Source organism: Marmota monax, unplaced genomic scaffold, assembly GCF_021218885.2.
Source record: "Marmota monax isolate L192 unplaced genomic scaffold, Marmota_monax_Labrador192_F-V1.1 WCK01_AAM20220418_F8-fsc00258, whole genome shotgun sequence".
In the NCBI taxonomy this organism is placed as follows: Eukaryota; Metazoa; Chordata; class Mammalia; order Rodentia; family Sciuridae; genus Marmota; species Marmota monax.
The window spans coordinates 1,541,105-1,556,638 of record NW_026692172.1 but is presented as its reverse complement, the minus strand read 5'-3'; the positions used below and the strand labels follow the sequence as shown (position 1 = coordinate 1,556,638).

The 15,534-nt window shown below is 34.8% G+C and overlaps 1 protein-coding gene across 1 annotated transcript; it reads left to right on the top strand.

Annotated features, from left to right (window-relative positions):
* Nucleotides 1-10,003: 10,003 nt before the first annotated feature.
* Nucleotides 10,004-11,488, top strand: LOC124077239 (AP-5 complex subunit mu-1-like; the record flags this gene model as incomplete). The annotated part of the gene is given in 4 exon segments (XM_046421463.2): nucleotides 10,004-10,875; nucleotides 10,877-10,947; nucleotides 10,950-11,278; nucleotides 11,280-11,488. Coding segments are annotated over 4 exon segments (1,380 nt in total), but the record flags the coding sequence as incomplete, so codon positions are not given.
* Nucleotides 11,489-15,534: the final 4,046 nt, after the last annotated feature.

Here is a 15,534-nt window from a genome sequence, read left to right as displayed (position 1 = left end):
AAGATTAAAAGGTAATTCAATTCAACTAGCAATTATTGAGGATATTTTTGTTTTTATGTTTTAGAAACCATACTCAATTTACAGGAGATGAAGGAAATATGATATCAGCCTTTAAGAAGCTTATAGATACTGTAAACTAATAAAATATTCTTGACTGGGGAATTAACCTGATACCAATTATTGCACATCTCTGACATAGACCTGAAATTCCATTTCTGCAAAAACTCTTTTTTGCAGTAGAAACAATTTATCTATTATCCCTTCCTTTTGCTCCCCAGGTAGAGAAACCACTCTTCTTTTGAGAATTTTGCCTTCTCTTTTAAGTTTTCCCAAATGTTCTAATTATTCTTTATGAATGCTTCTAGTAGAAAGACCCAAGGAAATGCTAGTCACTATGTAGCATTGTGACATAAGTACATTCCCTTAGAACTTTAGGCTCCCAGAACTTTCCACTAGACTATGCTTCCTAATAATTCAAATAGTATATCATGTTATTGGTGAGCCCTGCTGGCTCACATGATCCTGCCATCCAATGGTGAGCCAACAGTTATAATTTTCCATTTATGTGATTTTCAAAAGAAGAAAACTTACTTTTTAACTTAGCTCATTCTGTCCCAACAACCCAGATGTGTAACATCTATAAAAACTTAAATATAGTATATAATAAGTAATTGTATAATACATAATATATCATATACAATCATATCATCATTTTGTTATTTTATAATGTGACAAATACAATAATATAATATATGGTCTAGTTTATGATTTCCAATACATTTTTAAAATAATTATATTTATTTATTTATTTATTTATTTATTTTTATGTGGTGCTGAAGGTCAAACACAGTGCCTCACACATGCTGGGCAGGTGCTTTACCACTGAGCTACAACCTCAGCCTGCCCAATCCATTTTAATGCACCTATATCAATTTCATTGAAATTGTCATAGAACTGAAAACTTGGGACTTAATGGGTTAATAAATCATACTATTATTTTCATAAATCAAGAATCCAATTGATAAATGGAAATATGACAGTTAAATTTTAGTAACACCATGCTTATCATGCCATATCAATAATAATTTTATTTTATAATTGAGACAGCCTCAAAATAGAATGTCCCTTTTAGTTAGAAAACAGAATGTCCAATAGACATTCCTTTTGAGATTATCTCAGTTGTATGATTTTAATTTTTTAGTATTGTGTGTACTGAATAGGACAAATTAAATTTATGAAGTCAAATTTTCTATTTTTCAATGAGATGCCTAATGTATTAAAATCAAGTTGTCATTTACAAAGTATTTAGCAATGCATTTAGACCATAATAAAAAAGATTATTTAAAAGAATAAAATGACGATAAATGCAACATGAATTCACTTCATAGACATAGTAAAAGGAGTTCGACACAAATGATTGCATTCTGTACTATTCCACAAATACAAAATTCATTTTAAAAACCAAATCTATGGTGACAAATATCAGAATAATGGTTATTCAGAGAATGTTAACTATGTACAGGCAAAAGGAAACATTTAAGGTGCTGGAAATCTTTTCTGTCTTCATCTGGGTGGGAACACATGTGCCCATATATGTAGCTGTCATTGAGCTTTAACCTAAGATCTGTACACATTTCTTTCTTTAAATTATATCTCAAAGAACATATTGAAAGAAAGAAAATTATTAGCGGGGGTAAAGTTGAAAAGATGCAAAAGAATGGTTTTATGCAGCCTATTTTTTAAGGGACATTTTAGTAACATACTGCAATTATTTGAGTTATAATCAACTCTGCAGTTGTTCTTAAAGAATCATTCATCCATGTTTTTTTATTGCTATTCCAACACATTGGTTCCAACACATCTTTTATGAAAATAAACCTGATGCTATAATCCATAGATTATTACAGTTTAATTCAAATAAAATTTTGAAGCAGAGAGAAACATTGAGATGCTAAGTAGGCTATTGAGGCTACTATTGTCTTTTATTTAGAAATTCTTTAATTAATGTATATACAGCCATATTTAAATTGGGCATTATATACCCTTAAAAAGAAGGAGGAGTTAAGTGACTTTAAAAATCTCTCCTAGGCATAATTTTCTTGGTCAATGGTACTATGTCTTCAGGCATTTGAAGTGTAGGGGACTGAAGGAAAGGAATCTATGTTTTCACACTTTTAAGAAAAATAATTTGGGAAGTAATAGGAAAATGATGTCTTTTGGAAAAAAAAAACATATTATCTGAGGCTAAGAGCTAACTAGCCAAATAAATAATAGTAAAGGCAAATTAACCTCTCTCTCTTCTGGTTTTTTGGAGAGATATTAAGCTGGGGCTCCTGGAATACCTGGACCAAGAAGAGGCAGTATTGGAGAAATCCTTATTTATCTCTTCTTTTATATGTGTGTATAAATCATAGTATTTAATAGTTATTTTAAATGTGTTTTATTAAAGTTGTCTCTCCATCAGGAGTGGCAGTTGTGAATTTACTTCTGGTGTATGTCATACCTTATTCTATAAATAAAGCATGATGGCCTTTCATACTGATTTCTTATCCCACTTTACCCTTTTGCATATTTCTATGTGTATCACGCTCTCTTTGAAGTCAAGAAAGAGCATTCAGGGAACAAGATGAAAATCTGGCTGCCAGTTTGTTAACTTATGTAAACAAACATCTTCTGTTTTATTGTGTCCCTGTGAACTCTTGCACAGAGTTGAAAGATCCAAAAAAGCAAATAAGTAGCATGATTCCAACTTGACCTTGAATTGTAATCTATATCAACAACATCAGAGGTGGGATTATGGAGTCTTTTCTGGTCCTGGAAAAACTGAAACCTAAAAGAAGGGAAGTTGGCAAGAAGAGAGTATCAAGATGCACTTACACATTACATTGATCTGAATGCAAATCCCTGAATTAAACTTTCCCATACATTCTTCATATAAAAGAGATTACTGACCCTTGGCTACAAATTCAAAGAAGTTGACATCATATTCAATTTTTCTAAAACAAAGGAGACCCATCTTGAATCAGGGAATGTTTTAGATTACATTTTATAACCAACCAAGTGGTCACACCAAGATGGAACATGAGATGATTTAGTTGTTTCCAGGGAACTTTTGTTCATTATAAAATTGCCTTTTTAAGAATTATTATAATAGCCCACAAATTTCTTTACATGAGAATTATCATGTTGTTTTCAATGTTATTGAATATGTCATTATATTATTGCCTCCAGTCTTTCTGTGCAGGAGACAAATAAACAGCAAGTATTTGTCAGTCTGGGCCATAAACTATAGTGGCAGCAAACTTAATCTGGTGTTAATTAGGCTTGTGGAAAACTAAATCAAGCATCAAAAACCACAGATTATTTTAGGCTTCCTCTAGCATAAACAGAAAGCCTTGAGGGTCTATAGCATATTATTTTTGTTGACAGTCTTCCACTTTTTGACCAATTGATTTCATGTTTCTTATAGTTTTCATCTTGATTACTCTTAGCTCTGTCTTCTCTTGGCCTCCAAGCAGCAGTTTGTTAATCCTTCCTATTTTTGTGTATTTAAGCAGGATTACAAACTTCAAATGCATTGTAAAATGAACCTGTACACAATCTTTCAAAACCACTTAAGTGACCTAGTGATGGAAGTACCAACCTTGTAAGTAAATGCAGAACATTTTAGAAATCATCCCAAGTGTTTATTTATAAGCCATTTGTAATTACTAAGCAAGAATGAATGAAAGCTCTGGAAAATGTAAAATGGCAGAAACTTTTGCATTAAATTACAATTTACCACAGCAAGGAAATGATAATACTGTATTTTTTCAAGTTTGTTCTAATTGAAGAGTGTGATTATGTTCTACAGGCTCATTGACAAGCAAATGAAGACTTAAGCTGCAGAAACTTTAGCACACATGTAAAAGAATAAGCCACTACAAAGAACAAGTAAGTAGATACAAGCAAAGGTCATAATCTATCATAAGAATTCCTTACAATTTTATACACCTACATGATGATTGATTATATATAATGAAGTTTTATCTTGTCTCTTTAAATGATTTTTAAGAATTCTGAAATGTACTTTTAGTTTTTTTAATCAGTGAGAAACCCTCTGTTTTCTCAAGAATTTTTTTTATTCCTTCCTCCTTTCCTTCTTTTTTTCTGTCCCTACTTCATTCTTTCCTTATTTTTTTCCTGTCCATTTCTTTTCTTCAAACATTCATATCCATTCTTCCTACTTTTCAGACTATTTTCTTTATTTCCCTTTCTTCCTTTACTTTTCTCTCTGTGTGTCCCTCTCAGCCTCCCCATGAACATTGCTAAAACACCTATTCTGTAGCAGGCCTTGGGAACACACTGTGTCAACTGACACAAAGTCTCTGCCCTCATGGATCTCACAACATATGAGAGAAAAATAGATATGAACATCAAAAGTACAATATAGGGTGAATGCTGTAATAAAACATACCCTATACATCAAGTGCTACAATAGAAATATTAACTTGGTACCATTAGAATGCAGAGAATTAGCATATAAATCAGACTGGAGCAAGTGATCAGGAAGATTTTTTATAGACTGTAATGCTTATGATGGATTTTAAAGAGACACAAGATACATGAAGGAGGAATGAATGGGAATATACATAGTAAAATGTCCATATATAAAAACATGATGGCATCATGTATCATGATGCATTCTAAAACCTTCATGCTAAGTATACCTATAATGGAGAGTATATAAATGGAATATGGCAAATATGAATCTAAGAAATACATACAAGCCAGAATATGAAATGACTTATGTGCTACATTAAAGAACTTGATGTAGTTTATAATAAACTATTATGTAAAACATTATGTAAGGTTTGCACAGATATTAAACAAGAACATGACAGAATCAGATTTGTGTTTAAAAAGATGACTATAGAATTAATATGAAGGTGGAGATCAGAAGACCAAAATGGCAGATTAGAGAAGGTGGGTTTCTTCCCTGGTTGGTCTGTGGTGTGAAACCAAGAAAGCAAACAGACAGCTTCTCAGTCAGATGGGAAGGAGCCTTCTTCACTGGGAATTAGTTCTGGATATTCAAGGCAGATTGGGGACTCAGGATGTTGGATATAAAAAAAATTTTAAAAAGAAAGAAGAAATCTCTAGTGCAGCTGCCACTGGCAGGACATTTGCCAGTATGATCCCCTCCCTACCCCTGCACACGAAAATAGTGGGGATACATCTATTAAAGGAACCCACATTTTTAGGAGGTCTGGGGCTTCTCTGCATAAAGAGAGAGCAGAGAACAAAAACACTGCCTGACTAACCTAAGAAGTGTGATACTCAATATTCTTATGCAGGAAAGAAGCCAGCATTTGTCCTGGCTGCCAGGGAGAACAGAGGAAGGAACCATTTTGTAGCTGCAATACAGAGGCCAGCTCCTGGGGGAAACTATTCCTGAACAACTCTGCTTGACCTGAAATAGAGGCCTGGCAAAGCCATGCTGGAAGACAGAGTGTGCCTAAGTAAACAGGAAAAAATTGAACATGGAGAGGAGTTTGTTTACATAGGGAAATACAGTTGGGGAAACCCACATGGTTTCCTTCCTCTCCCTCCAGACCAGTCACTTGAAGAATGGGCCAGGAGAGATACTCCTGGCCAGGATTTTGAAAAGGCAGGGAGGAATTGAGTTGGAGACTGAACTCAAGAGACCAGAAAACACAGAATTCACAAGTCATTGAGGGAAGCATGAATTGGCTTCTCCACCACACAAGTAAAACCAAGGAGGTCTTCCTGGGAGGGCAGTCTTCCTGGGAGGGCAGTCTTCCTGCATGGACAGGCAACTACTGAACCTGGGAGGCACACTGATTTAAAATCTTCACAAAAACTGCCATTCAACGAAGAACCTGGAGCCCATCTAAGCATAAACTCCATCTCCAGGAGCTCTGCCTACAGGATTTTCCTTCACATTTCAGCAACCCCACCTAACATAGCTCAGAAGGGAATCTTAGAATCTTTTGAACTTGAACACAAAAAATTATTTAACTTTTCATCAAGATCTTTTTTTTTCTTTTTTTTTTTAGAGAGAGAGAGAGAGAGAGAGAGAGAATTTTTAATTTTTTTTATTTTATTTTTCGGTGGACACAACATCTTTATTTTATTTTTATGTGGTGCTGAGGATCGAACCCAGCACCCTGCGCATGCCAGGCGAGCACGCTATCGCTTGAGCCACATCCCCAGCCCTCCTTTTTTCTTTTCTCTATTCAATTGTGAGCTGAATGGTCCATGGACATATATACATATTCATATCTGCTTCTTTTTTCTCATTTCTAGAATTTTTCGAATTCAGTTATTTTTCATGGATCAGTATTTTGTATTTTAAGGACTAAATATTTGATTAGTATGTATTGGTTTTGCTCTTGTATTATTTTTTAAATTTTAAATTTATACATTTTTCTCTCACTTATCTGTTTCCCTTGTTTCTCTTTCTCTCATTTCCTTTGCTAACAGCCAATCTCTGTTGATCTCTCTTTAAATTTTTATTTCTACTTTCTTTAATCCTCCCTCATAATCATTACATCTTATATCATTGCTGTTTTATCCCTTTTTACCACTTAAAATTGAAAATTCTTTTGTGAACTTACTGCTTTTACTGAGGCAAAAGTGATTATATAATTTTTGTTTATTATGACAATTAACATTGTAGGTGGCATAGCAGGAAATATTTGGTCTAATGTTATAAATTGTTTGTATTGGATGTTGTTATTATATGTCTCCCCCTAAAATGTGAGCTGCTAGAAACCATCAGGGACACTATAATTCCACAGGGAAGAAACTGTCTAAAACCCATATGGTTAGATTACTAGACACACAAATAACATAGAAAAGCAAGGGAACAAATCATCCCCAAATAAGCCAAAATACTTAATAACAGAATCCATCAACACCACACTGGAAGAAATGTCAGAGAAGTAGTTTATAATGTTCACTTAAATTGATCTGTGAGGTAAAGGATAATGTAAGGATTGACATCAAGGAGAAAATAGGAGCAAAAGATCACCTTAATAAACAGAGATTATGAAAAAAAATCAAGCAGAAATACTTGAAATGAAAAAATAAAAAACCATATTAAAAAATTCATTGGAAAGAATCACCAGCACAATAGTCCACTTGAAATACAGAGTTCCAGGCAAAGAAGACAAAATATATAATCTTGAAAATAAAGCTGACCAATGAGAAAAGATGTTAAGAGACCATGAATAGAACTTTCAAGAAATATGAGTTAACATGAAAAGATAAAATTTAAGATTTATTGGGATAGATGAAGGCTCAAAGATACAAACCAAAATATTAGGGCCAAACAAATTTTAAATACAGGGCTCATTTTTCTTTTATACATGTATGCAATCTAGGGAGAGAGGAGACATAAAAGGGATTAAAAGATGAGAAAGTAGTATATTGATAGTTATTGTAGTTGGTAACAGATCTGTGCATGAGTTTTATTTCCTATCTTTTTGTCATCAATTACACATAATAACTAGCTCTTAAAATTCCATGCCTCTTTATTTCTACTCCCTGTACTTTAGAAGACAAAAATCCTTAATGCTCATTTGTTTAATACTCTCCTAACTGTTCTTATCTTCACTCATGTCCATGTTCTAATCCGTTGTTTACCCAGAAATTATAAGAATTTTCATAAAATGAAAATTAAATTATCATTCCCTTGCTTAAAACTTTCCAATGTCTCCTCATCATATAGCAGCTTCCCAATGGATTACTACTTGGAAGTGTATCTCTAAAAAATAAATTTAAAAGTAAAAAAAAATGATTCTTATTAAAGAAGAAAAGTTAGGTTCAGCTTAACATTCTCATGTTGGCATCTGCAGATATCCATGAAATTCCTAAAAACTTTTATAGAAATGAAGTTGCTACTGATGCACAACATGAAGTTTAAATTTATTACCACGATTTTAACAGTATTTTTGATGCATCTTCTGCTTACCTCCTCAGTCTTATTCCTCATTGCTGTTTCCCACCCTTCAAGTCCCAAGACATTTTGGGTAATCTCAAGTCTTTGCATAATATAGGTCCTATGCATAAAATCTCTACCATCTCCTTGTTCAACTGAAAAAAAAAAAAAAAACATTATTCTTACTTCAAATATTTGCTAAGTTTCCTTTATAAACCCTTTACATTCAAATAGTATGGCCATGTCAGCACCCATGGAACAATATAAATGAAGTCACTTCCCAGAATTTCTAAGAAAGAACATACAAAACTTTACTTTCTAAGAAAGAACATACAAAACAGATGTTCTCTGACTATATATCTTCCCCGTAGAGGTCTAGGTGCTATTTATGAGGGGGAACTGCCTCATAAATGATGACACTGTCTTGGTTGTGATCAATGCCCTAAAAATGACACATTTTGTAGCATTCTCAGGGATCCCTATTCACATATATTTTTATTTGGCTACTAAGAATAATCTCCATTCCTGATAACAAAAGATAGACCTAAACCTAATTTGGGTTCACATTTTACCTCTCGCCTTTAAAGTAGTTACCAAAGAAACTTCTATATCTCATTTAATTTAGATCTATTCTCCATCTATAGACCAATAGCCATATATTCTAGGAATTCTTAAATCACTTCAATAGATGTGGCTGTAGGAAGTATGAAAAATGTTCTCTAATTCTAAATGACAGTTTTCTATTCTCCTGAATGTCTATATCCATCCATATTTGCAAGCTCACTCACTTTATCTTACCTCCAAAAGTTGCATATTATTTGTTTTGCCTTGCTTAAATCTTACTATACATTATTTACCATCTTCTCATATCTTATAATAACCATAATTAATAATTAAAATGTTTACAAATAATGGAATAAGCAAATATTTGAAAGCAGTTCTTCTAGAATGACAGTGTGAGGAACTTGTGGAAAACTCTACCTCATAGATAAATCTATTAAACTCATCAAAAAAAAGATAATCATGCAAGGTCCCTAGGACTAATCAAAGGACTCATAAAACATGAGAATCATTTAATCAACAAAACTGCTAGAAACTTCATAAGAACAATGGGAATGTGTGTAAATCAAGTGAAGCACCATACCCAACCCTTACAGCTCTACCTTGTAGAAAATCTGCTCCATGTGTCCCAGAAGCCAAGTGGCAGCCTTCTTTTGCACAACTGCCTGAATTATATAACCCGTTCTCAGTGTATTGGCAATAGATTAACATCTGCAGATTATATTTTTTATAGATCCATTTTCCAGATGGCTTATATTGGGTGGTAGTGGGCAGCAGTAAAGTCAATTTTCTTTCTACCCTAATCCCCGCAAAAACAGAAAACACACACACACACACACACACACACACACACACACCTCCTTCAATCTAGGAAGGTTTTGGTGGAAAAGTCACTGATTACCAATTTCCACCACACACCTACATACCACCTCCTATAAGATAACATAGAGAAAAGTCAAACTGAGCTTCAAAGGCAGTCCATGTTTTTGCACTGACAAGAGGCTAGAATTAGGTTGGAAAGTTGCACCAGACTGTGCCACAAGCTAAGCTCCTAGGAATGGATTTGAAATGTCAAAATAATAGTGCCATCACTATTTATTTGTGAAATCTTATAATCTGATGTGATACTACTGTTGGAAAATTAAAGACTACCATTGTTTCAAAGTATGTGTCCTTCCAAAATTCCTATGTTGAATAATGTCTCGATCTATTTTCTGTTGCTATCATAAAATACTGTTGATGGAAATGTCAAAAAATATATTTAAAGAAAGTACTGGGTTTGCTGGGGATAAGTTTCTCAAGATTCTAGGTGCGGATTTTTAGAACTTTTTGTGGTGTGTTTTGACCAGGATAGAGTCAGAGGTTTTATTTGCCTCCCTTGAAAGAGCCAGCATCTCTAGTGAGTTCGTGTGTGGTGCAGGGCAAATCTCAGGACTTCAGTTAAGAATCCCACGGAGAAAGCCGGTCTGCGCTATTCCTTGGTGGCGACAACTTTGACGTTATCCAACCGTTGAAAAGAGAGCCAAAGTATTCAATGGAGCAAGTTACGTGCCTATTCCTGAAGATGGTCCCTTTCTTAAAGCACTCCTTTTTGAACTTAGATTATTGGATGACGATAAGGACTTCGTAGAGCGTCGTGATAGTTGTACCCACATCAATAAAACAACCATCTATAGACTTTCAGTAGGAGGTGAAGAACTCTGGGCAGTGGTTGCTTTTCTGAAGAATGGCATGATATATGCTAGTGTTCCACTTGTTGAACAAACTCTCTCCCCTCGTCCACCATTAATTAGCATCAGTGGAATTTCACAAGGCTTGGAACTTCTTTTTGATATACAGGATTTTCTTTATTCTAGTCAAAAAAATGATACTGAGCTAAATACAAAATTGAGCCAGTTGCCTAATTTGCTTCTTCAGGCTTCTCCATTTAGTACTTTATTGGATGCCAACTTACAGAATTCATTGGATAATATTAATTTTGCTTCTGTGTCTCAGCCACAGAAACAGCCAGCTTGGAAAGCTGGAACATACAAAGGAAAACCACAGGTTTCTGTTTCTATCACTGAAAAGGTAAAATTCATGCAATATGATAAACAGGATATAGCAGATACATGGCAAGTTGTTGGAGCAGTCATTTGCCGGTGTGATTTAGAAGGAATCATGCCAAATGTCACCATCAGCTTGAACCTCCCCACCAATGGATCTCCACTTCAAGATATTCTAGTTCATCCTTGTGTGACTTCTCTTGATTCTGCCATTCTGATCTCTAGCAGCATTGATGCAGTGGATGATTCTGCATTTAGTGGGCCTTATAAATTTCCATTCGCTCCACCTTTAGAGTCATTCAATTTATGCTACTATATTTCCCAGCCCTGTACCACCGATTTTGGGTTTCTATCAAATGAAAGAAGAAGAAATACAACTAACAATAAAACTTCATGAAGTGTGAAAAATAATTTCAAATTCTGTGAAGCTCATATACCTTTTTACAATAGAGGTCCAATTACACAATTAGAATACAAAGTTAGTTTTGGCCAGTTTGAAGTATTTCAAGAGAAAAGCTTACTGATCTGGATTATTGGCCAGAAGTTCCCCAAATCAATGGAAATTAGTCTTTCTGGAACTATAAGCTTTGGAGCCAAGAGCCATGACAAGCTACCATTTGACCAGATTTGTATTGGAGATACAGCATATGTAAAGCTTCATTTTAGCATCTTAGATTACACACTCATTGGATGTTATGTGGATCAACATTCAGTTCAAGTTTTTGCCATCAGGAAAACCAAAAATAAGTTCACACCAGAAACTAGTATCTTCTGATTATTACATCTGGAATTCTAAAGCCCCTGCTCCAGTAACCTATGGATCATTATTACTGTGATTTTTTTAATATTTAAATGGGATTTATACAATAGTAACACAGCATAAATTAAATCATAGTTTTTATATCTATTGTGTATTCATATAACCTATAAGTGAAAAAATCTGAAGGATTTTAATTATAAAATATTCATACTTGACATTTTTTAATCTGATATAGTTTGAAAGAATGTCATAATATATTATGATATTTTTGTCATATAACATTATTATAATATATTGCATATTATGTTATATATCATAGCATTAATATATAATTATATATTATAATATATCATTATTGTTATATAATATTATTGTTGTAAAGGCTAATATCTCCTGTGTTTGTTACCCTTTCATTTTCTGTTACTGTGATTTAGAATACAGAGAATTCGTGATTCACTCTGACTTATTGTAGACTCATCCTGGGTCAACATGCCATACATGTTCCTTCCCACCCCTATAGCAGATAACTGCTAATCAATCACAACCCTCTTCCTACTGTGAGTCTTCCTGGGTAAGAGCTCAGGCTTCTCAGTGCAGAGCTTCAGGCAGCTATTCCAATGGTTTGTACCTGACATGCAAGATAACTATTTGTTCTTTTAAACCTAAGTACTAAGCCAGGCATGGTGGGACTCACCTGTAATCCCATAGACTTGAGAGACTGAGGCAGGAGGATCATGAGTTTGATTCCAGTCTTGGCAATCTAGAGCAACTCTGTTTTAAAATAAAAAGGAATGGGGATTTATGTCAGTAGTAGAGTGTCCCTGGGTTCAATCCCCAGTACAAAAAAAAAAAAAACTTATCTCCCAGTACATTGTGCTGGTATAGAATATCAGCAATCAAATTAGAAACAACTATAAATCTCTTGAAAAATCAGCCAATGTAGACAAAGGAGACTTGCTTAAATAGTAACCTGTTCTTAATCAGAACTATCCCATTGACTTATAAAGAATCTGCATAATTCTATTTAACCCTGTTCTAGAGTTTATATTTAAGTAAGCTTGTTAATCTGCCACAATAACATTTTGCTTAGGATGTCTATAGGCATATTTTAAAAAATAAAAATGGGTGGGATACCTGCAGAATAATGTAGTGTTTTGCAGTTATTTAATGTCTTCAGCCAATTTCTGAAGATAAAGGTAGATATAATATTGCTTTTTCCTTATTTTATTAAATTAAAATCCATTAATGAATAAATTCATGTAAAAACTTTATATATATATATATATATATATATATATATATATATATAGAGAGAGAGAGAGAGAGAGAGAGAGAGAGAGAGAGAGAGAGAGAGCACTTCTGGGATGGCTGGCTAGAGAGACCAGATGTATCTGGCTCCCAAAAAGAAGAACCAAAAACAAAGAATATACAATTGCTTTGGGCAAGAATATTTGAAGAAGAATGCAAGAGTATGGTGCAAATAAAACAGGTAAGTTGTTGAACACAAAGAATTAGGATGGCCTTGTAATAAAGGGGAAAAATTGCCTTACATTGACAACATAACTGCTCTGGTCATAAAAACTTGAAACCAGGAAAGTCTTCCCATGATATAAAAAAGTTAAATGGGAAGCTCCCAGCAATTCACTGATGCCATTGACACCTGAAGGTTTTGCAGTTAAGGAATACTGTATCTCCTGTGAGTCCCAAGCCTAGTTTGGGAAGATTCAAGGGAGTATACAACATTTCACTGCTCCCGAGACAGAGCCCAATCCATGCTGTATATTCCCCCATCCAGGGCAGCTGCTGCATGGTGTTGGTTTGAAATCAAATGCACCCAAACCCCATCACTATTGCCTTGCACAACACCTTGTACATGCCTGGACTGAATTGAGTGGCTCTGTCCCTGGTTAGCCCACAAAATCTGACAATAGCACTACTTCTGCTGTTGTGCCAATGGCAACTTACTTGCCAGTTCTGCCAGAGTGGTCCTGTCCTCAGAAACCCACAGAAACTGAAAGGTGTATGGCGGCACTCACGGACACAGGTGGCATTCATAGCTGTAGGCAAACTCAGCTTGGTAGTCCTCACCAACATTGATTATAGCTGAAAAAAAAGTTATACTGTGCCTACACTACTGCATAAAAAAAGAAAACATAGCATACTCAACAATTATTCTAAGACATATCATCAGAAGAAAATACTTTACTACAAAATCTATTCTATAAAATTAGAGGAAGGTAGTGTGGTGGTTTATACCTATAATTACAGAAACACAGGATGCTGAGGTCAAAGGACAATGAGATCAGTGTCATCCTGTGCAACACAACAAGAGCCTATCTTAAAAAAATAAAAAGAAATTGAGGATCAAATGCTCTAGTCTACCATCTTGCTTTATTATTGTGAATTTTTGATATGTCAAAATAATACATTTCAGAGGAAGCTTTGAAGCAAAGCAGAAAGTTCACCAGGCACCTTCTTGAATGATAAAGGTTCAAAATCAAATATTGAGCCAAGCACAATGGCACATGCCTGTCATTTAAGGTAATCTGGATGCTAAGGCAGGAGGATTACAAATTTGAGACCAGCATGTGAAACTTAATAAGACACATGGAAGTATTCACAAAATAAAAACTGAAAAGGGATGGTGTTATGGTTTGAATATGAGGTGTTCCTCAAAAAGTTCCCCAAAAAGGTTTGGATATGTGGTGTTAATTCAGGAATATTCAGAGGGGAAATTATGATTATGAGAACTATAAACTACTCAGTTCATCCCAACTTAAGTGAACTAACTGGGTAGCAACTCTAGGAAAGTGGGGGATAGCTAGAAGAAGTAGGTCACTGAGGGAATGCCCTGGAAGGGTTGATCTTCCATGTATCCCCTTACCCTCTGATTTTTCTGTTTCCTGGATGCCATAAATGAAACAGCACTCCCCCACCATATGCTTCTGCCATTATTTTCTGCCTATTCTTAGTTCCATGTTTATAGCAGCTCAATTCACAATAGCTAGACTGTGGAACTAACTTAGATATCCTTCAATAGATCAATGGATAAAGAAACTGTGGTATACATACACAATGAAGAATGAAAATTAAAGAAGAATGAAATTACAGCATTTACAGGTAAGTGGATGGAGTTAGAGAATATCATGCTAAGTTATGTAAACCAATCCCCCAAAACAAAGGCAAAATGTTTTCTCTGATAAGTGGTTGCTGATCTATGAGGGTGGAGGGCAAGGGAAGAATGGAGGAACTTTGTATTGGGCAGAGGGGAGGGGGTGGGGGGAGAGGGTGTGGACAGGGAAAGATGGTATAATGAGACAGACATTATTAGCCTATGTATATGTATGACTGCATGAATGGTGTGACTCTACATCATTTACGACCAGATAAATGAAAAGTTGTGTTCCTTTTGTGTAAAAACTAAAATGAAATTTACAAAAATAATTAAAAATTAAAAAATGAAAGAAATTGCATTATATATACACAATGAAATATTACTCAGCCTCAGATAAAAATGAAGTTATGGCATTTGCCAGTAAATGGATAGAACTGGAGAATATCATGCTAAGCAAAAAAGTCAATCCCATGGGCTGGGACTGAAGCTCAGTGGTAGAGCACCTGCCTCGCATGCATGAGGCACTGGGTTTGATCCTCGGTGCCACATAGAAATAAATAAATATATTTTTTAAAAAGTCAATCCCAACAACCAAAGGCCAAATGCTTTCTGTGATATGAGGATGCTAATTTACATTAAGGGGGGAAGGAGTTAAGGAAGAATAGAGGTACTCACACAGGAAAATGAAAAGAGGGGAGGGGGATGGAGATAAGAATGATAGTAGAATGAATTGAATATTATTACCATATGTGCATGTATGACTACATGACCTGTGTGATTCTACATCAAGTACAATCAAAAGAATGAGAAGTTATACTCCATTTATGAATGATGTGTCGGAATGCATTCTAGTATCATGTATAACTAATTAGAACAAATAAAAAAAGAGACAGAAAAGAGTGTCCTATCATTCCACAGTTGTGGTGGAAGGTCAGGCTGGGAGTTGAGTCACGCTAAGGGACAAGTCTGGGTGAAGATGAATCAAGCTAGGGGTCATTGCTTTGCATTGTCTTGGGCCCAGGCAAATTTCTGACTTGACTGATCTTCCACTGGCTGTGGTACTGATCCTGGTATTTTCCCTTTAAGCTTCCTAGGGATGTAGACACGT